This window comes from Neolamprologus brichardi, chromosome 1 (assembly GCF_056152115.1).
Source record: "Neolamprologus brichardi isolate AB-2024 chromosome 1, ASM5615211v1, whole genome shotgun sequence".
NCBI classification, from domain to species: domain Eukaryota; kingdom Metazoa; phylum Chordata; class Actinopteri; order Cichliformes; family Cichlidae; genus Neolamprologus; species Neolamprologus brichardi.
Window position 1 is genome coordinate 13,611,587 of NC_142104.1, and position 11,850 is coordinate 13,623,436.

The following is an 11,850-nucleotide window of genomic DNA, read 5'->3' on the forward strand; positions in this document are numbered from 1 at the left end:
GTTTAGTTGAGCTTCATTCAGAATCCCTCCCCAGAAACAGACATGCACAAAAATGTAAAGGAGAGCAATTATTTCAATAGGGGAACACCAAACTTTTAGTATTGTTGTAATGCAAATATTACAGCAATGTACAGGTGAGCTGAGTAGGCAGCGATGGAGCAAAACGCTTGCAAGGTACAAGTAATGCAGTAAAAAACATTTGAAAAGAAATGTCTTTAAAAGAACAGCGCTGCTTCTTCCAGTCCGCTGGGTGGCAGCATAGTGCTATCCTGCTAGTGCAACGTCGGCTCAGAGACGAAGTGCTTGTGTTTTGTAAGCTGAATTTTGACTTTCAGGCAGAACTCTTTTTAAAGTCTTAATCAAATTTTGTATTTTTGATATTGGACTGGCAGTCATGATTGTAGTTTCACCAATTTTTACACTTTTAAACGTTATTTGGGGATATTTATTGTCTTGGTTGAGTTTGTCTTGTGGTTCTGTACAACTGGAATGACTTAAGTGTGCCTGAAAAACTAAATTCGGAGAATAAAGTCCCCCTTCGTATCTTTCGGCCAGCCTTCAAATTTTCCCCGCCTTCACCGTAAATGCTTTCCTGCTTTACCGTTTAACTTAACGTGAATATGGCGGCAAAGGAGACTGTAAACAGTTACCAAGTGAGCGTTGAATCTGTCGTGAACGGCTGGCTAGTGGATTATTACTTCTTTTTGGCAGTAGAGTTCTTTAAAAGTGAACAATACGAGGATTTCTGTGCCATTATAGATATACTCGACTGTAAGTATAAGCAGTGTTTTTGACTAGTTTAGCTAGCTCGTAACCAGCTATAGTACTGCCAGAACTGCCTAACTTCGTACCAAACTTAATACAAGTTAGCGGACTTAAATATTAGTGCTCCTTTATAAGTTGTCTTCTATCTTGGTTACGATAATACATGCTCTTAAACTTTGCAGGCGTCAGCTGACAGAAAATAAATGAATAAACGGGGGAAATTTCATGAATTGAGTTGTTATGTCGAGCGAGGCTGCTCTTATTTATTTGTTTTGGTCTTTTATATACACAAGGAACAATTTCAGTTCTGTTTACATGTATGTACGTTCACGTAGTGGTTTTTCAACATACTAAAATGTGTCTTTTAAGAAAAAAATCAAGGTGATTTTAATGACATATTTATAGTTTTATTACCACACAAAAGACATCTTTTTCCTCAAATACAACCTCCATACGCCTTATTTTTGGCGTTTTTTTTTAATTATTTATTTATTTATTGAACTTGTTTCTAGGGCATAGACTTCTCTCCAGGTGACATGATAATGGAGTATCAACAGGACTGTCATAATGCCAAGTGTTTATATAGCTGTACTTCTAATGCTGACAAACATGATTCTGACATTACCTGAAAATGTTATTTGTAGCCAGTCAGTAAAATCGGTAAAATTGTGTGAAAATCGGCCATGTATTCCTTCAATTTGAGACACCTCAGTAGACGTTAAAAAGTGGGCATATAGCCATCTATTATTGCCAGTTAGGTAGGCTATTTTGTGTTATTAATTTCTGTGTGTTTGGGGGAAATAAGAAGCTTCTTTATTGTTTTATTGCAGGTATTATGGCGCGCCCTTTGGAGTCCACGGATGACATCGCAATGAAATTTCGAGTGTTGCAGTTTATATCCCGGATAAATGAGGGTGAAAACCTTGGTGAGCTCAACATTTATCAACATGATCATGATGAGTATTACTGTGGTTCTTTAAGCGACATCAGTGTACAGCTCTGTGCATCAAAATAAATCATTTGCAAAAATGTAATAACTTACCTGTCAAATGATTAAAAAAGGGTATGTAACTAATCTGCAATACATTGTACCACAGTTATGCCACAGTTAGACACATTTAGAGGCCAATATAAATAATAAAAGCTTGTAATTAGAGTTATTTTTATTTATTTATTTTATTTATTATTTCACTACTTGAGGTGGTGCTAGTTTCAGTCATTATGCAAATGTACTGTTTATAAGATTGGGGAAACCTACAGTCAGCTGAGACTGAAGGAGTCACTTGGATGACTGACGAAACGTTTCTCCCACTGAAAACGCTGCGTTCAGATGAACAGAATCAACTAACAACAGAATTGGGGACTAACATGCTAAAGTCACAGCGGAGATCAAGACTCACCAGACCAGGCAGAATTTTCCATTTTGAGTGAATGAGTCAACTCAAAATAGTCTCACAATTCTCCTCTGACTTCTCGCATCAACACAACAATTTTTATTCAGCGAACTGCTGCTCACTGGATGTTTTCTCTTTATCTGACCATTCTCTCTAAACCCTAGAGATGATTGTTAGAGAAAATCCCAGTACATCATAAATGCACAGACCAGCCTGTCTGGCACCACAAACATGCCATGTTTAAAGTCACTGAAATTCTTATTCTGATGCTCGGTTTGAATTCCACACGTAGTCTTTACCATATCCAAATCCCTAAATGTGCTACAGCTGCTGTGGTGGGATTTTAGAAATTTCTATTAAGAAGCTTTTGAAACTTATTGGTATTATTGTACCTAATAGTCCAGTGATGTCCAGTGAGTGTATACATGGTATATAAAGGACATCTGGCGACATATCAATACTAGGACTGCTTCTGTAGCGCTCAGTTGTCACGGCGTCACTCACATTTGCAACTAAAAACAGACAACGTAGCAGAAACATATCTAAGAGCATGGGTGTGTTAAAAACATTACTCTCAAGCTGCTCAGGTTTTTAAACAAAAATCGTTTCTAAAAGAGCAATGAGCAGTTTATTTTAAAAGAACTGTTTTTTTTCTCATTTTAATATTTAATATTTTAAAAATTGCTTATTAAAGAGACAAATGTAATTTTCCATTATTACTCAATTGATAGAATACTTGATAACAAAACTAAGTTTGATTTCTGTCATAATCAATAGCCTGATTCACAGCTTTCTCTAAATTCATATTTGAGGTTGACATCTCGTCATACTTTAATATTGTGAATAAACACAACAGGGAATATTGGTTTGTCTTTGCCTACAGGTGTTTCATTTGAAATGGATGTGCCCTCAACTCCTCTGGAATCGGCCTTAATGTTACTGGAAAAAATAAGCCAGGAATTCAGTATCCCACAGCAGGAGTATGAAAAGGTGTCCTCTTCTCTTAAAGATATGGTAAGCATTTCTCTTGAGCTGAATTCCTTTATTGTACTTCCATTCAAAGACAACTTCTCCCTAAATTAAGTGGGTTGGTTTTGTTTTTACATTTTAAATATCTGCACTTGTTCAGCTTTTACATTCTTACATACGTCTACAAAGGCAATCAAAACAGTGGTTTCTAATTCTATTCTGTTTAACAAATAATATATTTCTGTCTTTAGATTGTGGGGATTTTCATCAAAAACAGTAAGTTTGAGAAAGCAGAAGAGGTGCTGATGAAACACTTTCCTCCCAAAAATATCGGAAAGGTGAGGTTACTCGCTAAAACCTTTTTTCACTACACGATAATAACATTTACATTAAAGTCAGTGTGTAACTTTATCCCTGCTTATAAGTTATTTTGTAAAGTCTTGTTTAAAAATTGATAAGCATTGTCATATCAATGTTGATATGCTGTGTAATACAAAACAACCAGGATGGGAAGCTTTTTGACATGTTGAACATAACAAATAAGGGCTCGTAATCAAATTTCAGAAGATGGTGATGATGTGGTGCTAATCGTTTTATAGCTTTTAAGTGTAGACAAAGACACAACGTATAATTTCATTTCAGATCTACTAGGCTTTGCAAGCTTAGGCCATAAATATACTGGATAATGGACAGTCTACTTTCCCATCTTGCATCTCCTCACCAGCCACAGTCATCAGTGTGCTGATATGATGATAGCGCTGGTGCAGGGAGACATTATGTGGAAAAGACAAATTAAAATGGTTTAGCTTGCATGCATTATAAGTGTCCCTTTTATTATCTGGATTGTGGTTGACTGATCACTGAGTGATCTTTGGATGGTGGAGCCTCATTTCACTGTAGAATCCTCCCCAACTTTTTCTGCATTTGTTTTTTAGCTCCAGCTCCCTCCAGTGGCCAACCTCCCCCTTTACAACAAAACCATCAAATAACTGCATTGGCTAGTTTTCATTTTCTCTCACATGAATGTTAAACAATGTTGGGTCTGATTTTATTACATCCCTAAAACTATTCAAAAATTAAAATGGTGCATGCTAAGATATTTAAACACATTATATTTTTAATGCCACATTTCTCACATTTTCTGTAGAGAGCAACATTCATGGGTCTCATCAGGAAAAAGAATAAGATTCATGAAGTCATTGAGCAAATCAACTTTCAGCACTTCAAGGAGGAGATGCTTACGTTTTGCCTGAGGATCTGCCACTTCAGCCTTCCTCTTCTTCATAAGGTATACATGCTCTGTATTAAATATGTTTGGGTTTTTTTTTTCAAGTTAATTATAGAAACTAATCAATAGAATAACTTTAAGCAATGTGAAGTCCTTTTAAACATTTGGGGTCAACATTGGCCCATCTTTGCATTTAGACATTTCAGCAAATGGAATGTACACTGCCCGGTGCATCTGCAAAGAAATTGCTGTTACATGAGGTTGACGGCATTAAACTGCAGTCCAACATTAAACTGTACCCTCTAAACCAGGGGTGGGCAACTCCAGGCCTCGAGGGCCGGTGTCCCTGCAGGTTTTATATGTGTCCTTGAACCAACACAGCTGATTTAAATGGCTAAATTAGCTCCTCAACATGTCCTGAAGTTCTCCACAGGCCTGGTAACGAACTAATCATGTGATTCAGGTGTGTTGACCCAGAGATCTAAAGATCTAAATCCTGTAGGACACTGGCCCTCGAGGCCTGGAATTGCCCACCCCTGCTCTAAACCAAGTCTCCAGGGTTTTGGAGATATTTATTTTGTTGGTGTTTTTTAAAGCCTGCACATCTTGTAAAATTATCAGGATTTCTATATGTTTCTTTATTATGTCTATTCTTCATGTACATCCCTGCTGTACTTTTCCTGCTTAAGGATTAAGGATTTCATAGATCCAGCTCTTTCAGCTCAGATATAATATATCCTGACACCTTGATTTGTAGTATCTTCCAATACTAGTATTAATCAATAAGTTTTTCTTTGTGAGGAAGAGACCAGGATGTTTACGGCTGCAAATATCAGATTGCTTTCGTGAGCAGTCCTAGTAGCTCATTGTGTTTAGTAAATGCATGAAAGTTTCAACTTGCTGTATATTATGAATTTAAGTGCATTGTCTTTTGACTAGAATTGAGATTCAAATGAAGAACAAGCCATGTTTCATATGTAATCAATTCAGAAATCCTGTTCGTGGAAGTTTCTTTGTTGTGAATTTGTGTGTGTGTGTGTGTGTGTTTGGTTTATGCATCCCAGGCTGCAAAACATCTCATTGATAAAACCCTTGTGGATCAAGACAGCACGGCAACTGAAAGTGATGAACAAGCTGAACCTCAGCCATGCTCAAGTTCACAAATAGCCACTGTCCAGTTTGTACCATGGTAATCGCTTCCCTTCTCTTAGTTGATTAGTAATGTTAGTAATGTCTAATGTTAATGTAATGTCCACAGTAATGCCTATTAAGATCAGTGGCAAAACAACAGTCAGTTTGAAAATGTGTGAAGAAAAATAATTCTCCCTTTTCTTTGAATTGGAAGTGATTATTAACTTTATTAATACTCACCATTAGCAGCTGCATTAATTGTATGTTGCACTCATGTGATCACACTATCCATGCATGCAAAAACATATATGTATTAGATTAACTGTACATACCTTTTTGTTGTCAGGATGTTTGTTTTGTCTGTTTTTCAGTTTCCTAGTGTTAATAGTATTTTATTGTCTTCCAGTACACATTCACTTATCCTGAAGACCAGGCTAGAAGCGGCCTACAAATCCCTGGCTACAGGTTTAAATAAAAAAACATTTGCTCAGTTGGAGGAAGAAGTAGACAGAGAGGAGCTGGAAAGAGAAAATTTTTGCAAACAGCTTTCCATGACTTCAGAGAGGTGCACAAGTGTGGACTTGGAGGAACGGTTATTTCAGAGAGACTCAGGAGGCCCTATGGAAGCTTCACCCGCAGACCAACCAACACAAGCAAATGCCATTCCTCCAAGTTGGGCAGATTTACACTTAAAGAATCCCATTGTGCTGTGTAAAAGAGAGAATTACACTGTGTCTCGGCTAGTGGTGGAACCAGACAGTCAGGCAAGTTCACGCTGCACAACCGCTTTAGAGGAACTGGAACCTGAGGTCAGAAGGAAAAGAACACCACAGACACTGTCTGCATCTAATGAAAAAGACCGTCAGTGTCGGGGAACCGACAAAAAAAGTGCCACGCCCACCCGAAAGAGATGCATTCAAGCCAACAGAACTCGCACCAGGTCAGTTAAAGTAGCAAATAGCAAGATGTTCTTGCTATCCGGTCTTTAAGTCTGACGTCATTAGCCGTGCCTGGGCCCAAACTCCGCTGCAGGTCCTTAAGTCACACGATCACTGCAGCATCACCAGGGCTCGCAAAATCACTAGCCCGACGTCCCGGGGCTAGCGATTTTTCCAGTCGGGCTACCAAAATCTAACTCAGCCCTGCCCGTCGGGCTATCATAGGAAAATATATGTCAGTGCTTTTGCATTCTTTCGCCAATGTAGCTGAGTAATTATGTCATTGGCATCGATGAGCCACTGTCAATATGTGACATATTGAAATCGCGTTTGAATTTGCGCTTGCTTTTTGCTTTCACTTTCATTTTGCGATCGCGCGAACGGTGTATAGAGAGCGGCAGCACTGATTGGTGAGTGACGATTAATTGCGCACCAATTCCTCTGACATCGTCTTATCACTCATTAGCTTACTATTCAAACGCGACAAGTGAAATCTCTCGCAGCAAGCTTAAACATGTCAGAGGTTGAGTGCGCAAAGAATCGCTGATCATTATGTAAGTACGTGTGTAAAAGCAGCAGGATTTAGGCTGGTATTTTAGTTCTGCAGAGCCAAATAAGACAGGTCAGGGTGAAGAAGGGGCAGCCAAAGAAAAGCCGATCACAAAACGGAAAAGATATGACAAATCGAGCCCGTTCTCACTCCCGAGGCGTAACATGGCGACGTTTTGTCACGTCCCGCGGCGTTCCTGAGGAACGCGGCGGGTTATGGCTGAAATCCAGTGCAATGACGCTCCCGCGGTAATCAACGTTCCAGCCCTGTATTCCAGCCCTAAACCTAACCTTATCCCTAGCCCTAACCATAACCTTTTTCCTCACCTTAAACAGGACTTAAATGATGTTAAATAGCGTGTTTCTAAGCTATTTGAAGGAAAAGAGCGAACATGTGTAGATTGAGTCCATGCGGTTCTCACATTTCCTCATTTTTCCGAGGTCGTCATTTAGGAACGTGGTGGGTAGCCGAAAACGTAATATGTTGACGATTTGTCACCTAGCCTAAAATGTTACGCTTTGGGAGTGAGAACGTGTTGGACAAATCAGACTATGAGGCAAAAAGAAAGCGCAGCTTTTTTGGTTTCATGGACAAAAGAATTTCTGTGGCTGGAATATGACGAGCTAAATAACATGATGTTCTGCCAGGTGTGTTGTGAGTTTCATTTGATTTCTGAGTCGACAAGCGCCTTTGTTACTGGGACCAGTAATTTTAAGAAAGACCCCATCAGAACCCATGAGAAATGCAAGAAATGCATTATTGCCCAGTCTGCAGTATCTTTCCCAGAACAAACACCAATTGCAAAAAAACAAACTACAAATAAACCAAGCACAACAAGAACTCCTGAAAAAGCTGTTTAGAACAGCGTGCTATATTGCAAAGAGTGAACTACCTTTGGCAGAATGTAGCAGTCTTTGCAAACTTCAAAAAGCAAATGGCCTCGATCTTGGTTCCACTTACTTCTTACCCCTGACTTCAGTGAAAATTTCAGATTCAGGATCTGACACAGACTGATTCATGTTCTACACAGTTCTTACAAGTTCATAGAAATTTCTGTTCAATTAGAACCAAGTATTTGAGTTGATGGTTTTAATTTTTATACAGTTGTTGTGATTTGTATTTTAACAATTGTTTTGATTAATTTTTGTTTCCGTTACAATATTATACATTAAAGTATAATATTGTAACGGAAACAAAATGTAAAAAAAAATTCTTTTTTTATTTGGGCTACTTAAATTTATTTTGGGCTACCAAAAACTGAAGAATGCCTGCCCGAAGGGCTACCAGAGATTTTGAAATTTTGCGAGCCTTGATCACTGAGAGTTAAAAACTGTCTAAATTATTTCATCTGTAATAAAATGTTCAGTGTGGCTGCTCTACCAGGTGTAACAATTAAGTTTAACATCCAGGCATCCATGAAAACAGAATCTATGAAATTTTAGAGTTAGAAGTTAGCAGAGAGTTAGCTCGCTAGTTTCCATCTAAATATAATATACCATGTTCTGACTGAGGGATTTCTGAAAAAATTAAGACGTACAGCTCAGCTATCACTTCCAACATAAATGAAGACAGGAAAGTAAACAGCAGTGACTTTTGTAGGGTTACTGAAGTAGGACTAGCTGGTATATAATGATGTGCTACGTGATCACTAGCAATCATATAAACGGTGAAGCTGGAGGATGAACGCTAACCTTTTTCCACTCAATAAAAAGTTAATGTGAGGGTTCCCGAAGGTTAGGGACAAATGCAATCGCATGGCAGGATGCTGTAAACGGACCAAACGTCAGTCAGGAGAACAACTGAGAGAATCTATCCACAATATGAGGTTAGTCATTAATATACTGCTGTGTGGGCTGGGCTGCAGTTACATCGTAAGGTTTTAAAAACTGAGATTTAAAATGATTAGCTGTAATAAAAACTGAGAGAGGCCGACAGTGATTACTGACTGTTTTTAGGGACTTGAGATTGAATAGAACAAGATACAAAGCATTAAAACATGTTAAATACACAACAGCCTTATTAAACACAGAGTAGCTTGGGCCGGGAAGCAGGATTCATCACGTCATCACTTAAAGACCGGATTGTTTCGCCTCGTCCATCCCCCACAACTTACGTCTGCCCCTCAGTTTGAGAACCACTGTGTTATGAGAAAGTTACTGTTTAGTAGATATACAACATTAAAAACCGTTTGTTTCAGCTGTTTGAGTTGACTCCTCTGACTCTGCATCCAGCAGGGAAAGTTATGCTGCAGCACAGCAGTTTGATGGTTTACTAAGCAATAAGTCCAAATGTGCATTTCTCACCTGTTACTGGTTACTAGAGTGTCAATTTTCAATGTTTGAACGTATTTTTATAATAACTTTGATGTGAAAACTAATAACAACCATCAATCATTTTTCTGCTACTTATCTGGCTCTGGGTTATGAGGGCCGTAGCCTGAGCAAAGATGTCCGGATTTTCCTATCCCCAGCCACCTGTTTTAGGTCTTCTGAGGGTATATGAGTTTTCACCATGTCAGCCGAATCACTCCAGCATGTCCTGGTCTCCTTCCAATTAGACATTGCAGAAAACACCCAACTAAGTTCTAAATCCTAGTAGGATGCTAAAAAAAAAAACCAACTCACCCAATTGTCTTCTTTAGGTCCACAACATGATTGATATTTGATCAGTTTTATTTATTTATTCAGGAATCAGGATAATATGGACGTCAGCCGTACCACATCTTCTTCAGTGGAGAGCTCACCAAGTGAGTCACCTTCTCATCCTGTCCGACAAAAAACCTCCACTCCTTACAAGGACTCTGGTCAAAACAAAAGTCCTCGTCTTTTAAAATGGTTAGTAAACGCCAGTAACTGAGTAACTAAAAATGGTGGAATACACCTGGGTGAATATTTCACCCAGCGTGATTAATAGTTCTAATCATTTTTAATTTTTATCTTTTGTAGTTGTGCTTAATCATTTTGCCAAACAAAATCACACTCTGGCTCTTATTCACAGGAAGCAACTGTACCATGATGCAAAGGAGAGCAAGGGCGACGAAGAGTCGTATGTTACCCCTAACAAGAGCGGTATGTTATACTTCATTAAATATAAAATGTTTATAAATATTCAATAAGACTAAAGCAAGTTTGCCATCTGAAACATCTGGTTTTAATGTTTTTCTGTTTGTTTGTTTTTTTTCTTCCCACAAAGGCTCAGACATGAGCACCATTTCAAATTCAGGCCAAAGGAAAAGGGTAAGTATAGCAAAACATGCTACAAAGCTAACCCGTCACTGTACTTTCCTGTGGATGTTATTTATATTTGAATGATTATTCACATAAATTACACTAAGTCAAACTCAGGCATCTCAATTTACAGTTTAGCATATATATTTTGTTCCTCTTTTGCACAAAAAGTACTCATTTGCAAACATCATACAAATTTAAGTTCCTGTGTGAATAATGAGGAAACACATGAGGACATTTCACTTTAGTCAGTTACATTAAAAACAACTGAAACAATTTTTCCACTCTCCACAGTAGCAAAAAGCTAACAAATCTTTCGATTGTGTTGCAGAAATGGACAGAGAGTGAGACGCAGAAGTTAAAAGACGGGGTCAAAAAATTTGGAGAGGGCAACTGGTGTAAGATAAAGGAACACTACGGCTTCAAAGATCGAACAAATGTCAACCTGAAGGACAGGTGGAGAACAATGAAGAAGTTAAATATTGTCTGACTCACCAATGTCATTTTATCCCATCTCCATTTATTTATTTTTGTTTCTTAAGCAATTTTAAAAATTAGTTTATAGATTTAGTAAATGTTCAGTGTTCATGGCTCAAAGATTGTTTCATTTTGAGGAAGGGATAAAATGTTGCTGTAAGAATAAAAATCTTTGATAGTTTCTTTGTGTCTGCATCTTTATGTTAATGTGTTCTCATTTATGTTTCACGGGGTCCTAGAGGATTACAGGAAATGACTCATACGTCCCTTTAGTGAACAAGGACAAAATTCAAGGTCCCACCCCCATATAATCCTAAATTTAAGTGGCATTAATTAGCTTTTTAAATTGGATCCATTCTGTATGCTATTGTGACTACATGGCACTGAAGAAAACGAGTCTCCCCATCAGGATGCTACGCAAATGTTGATTAATTCCACATTGTTATCAGTGCAGATACAATTTAGTATATACAGAGCAGCTTTAAAAGTCAAAAATTTCTCTCAGTCTTGTGATCTCAGAAAAGCAGAAGAGACCTTTTAATTAAAGATATGAAAGCAGCAAAATATCTATTTAGCTGAGATCTACAGGTATATTTTCCCCCCAAACAAGCTATCGGTAAAAAGAATGAATGGAGCAACCTTTTGTGTGTGTGTGTGTGTCAGGTCTGATGCAGTGAAATAGATATAAAAATAAGCCAAGAGAATTTAAAAATCCTTTCCTGTTTACAAGCACAAACCCATATTGAGACATACATTTTATCATTCAGTCCCTATTAAAAATAATGATGAACAAAGTTCTGCTATGACATTACTGTTGGTAATTCTGGGTAAATATAGGTGCCCCTTAATGTTCTTTATTCTTCACTTACAGTATTAATAGCTTCCATTGTTTTTTCTCTTCAGCAAATATAGTGAGATTCCAGAAGTGACACTGCAAAATAAAACATTTCCTTTTCTCCACTTCTCCAATAACTGTCTCACTTTCATATTCTGTGAAACCGCTCTTTGCTGTCATTTTCATTTATGCGTGTCGTCCAATTAAATCAGTGTAGACTGAAATATCAGTGAGTTGCCTTAAAATGAAGATTAAATTCATTTGGAGAGTAGTGAAATGTAGCAGATGGAAAAAATTATATATACCAAAAAAACTGCGTTAATAATGCCTTTACAA

General features: G+C 37.8%; 1 protein-coding gene across 1 annotated transcript; it reads left to right on the top strand.

The window, feature by feature from the left end:
* The first annotated feature begins 377 nt into the window (after window positions 1–377).
* On the top strand, window positions 378–10,860 carry terf2 (telomeric repeat binding factor 2). The gene is made up of 11 exons (XM_087833040.1): window positions 378–771; window positions 1,596–1,691; window positions 3,043–3,173; window positions 3,380–3,466; window positions 4,276–4,416; window positions 5,421–5,545; window positions 5,894–6,427; window positions 9,663–9,809; window positions 9,973–10,043; window positions 10,168–10,211; window positions 10,534–10,860. The coding sequence occupies exons 1-11, from the start codon at window positions 621–623 to the stop codon at window positions 10,690–10,692; spliced, it is 1,686 nt and encodes a 561-aa protein (XP_087689166.1). The 5' UTR covers window positions 378–620; the 3' UTR covers window positions 10,693–10,860.
* The last annotated feature ends 990 nt before the right edge of the window (window positions 10,861–11,850 follow it).

What these genes read in the sequence shown, in the direction of transcription:
- terf2 (XM_087833040.1), top strand. Translation starts at nt 621, where the DNA reads ATGGCGGCAAAGGAGACTGTAAACAGTTACCAAGTGAGCGTTGAATCT. An exon ending in CTCCCAAAAATATCGGAAAG is followed by an intron (nt 3,467 to 4,275) that starts GTGAGGTTACTC and finishes CATTTTCTGTAG; the next exon opens with AGAGCAACATTCATGGGTCT. An exon ending in ATTCAGGCCAAAGGAAAAGG is followed by an intron (nt 10,212 to 10,533) that starts GTAAGTATAGCA and finishes ATTGTGTTGCAG; the next exon opens with AAATGGACAGAGAGTGAGAC.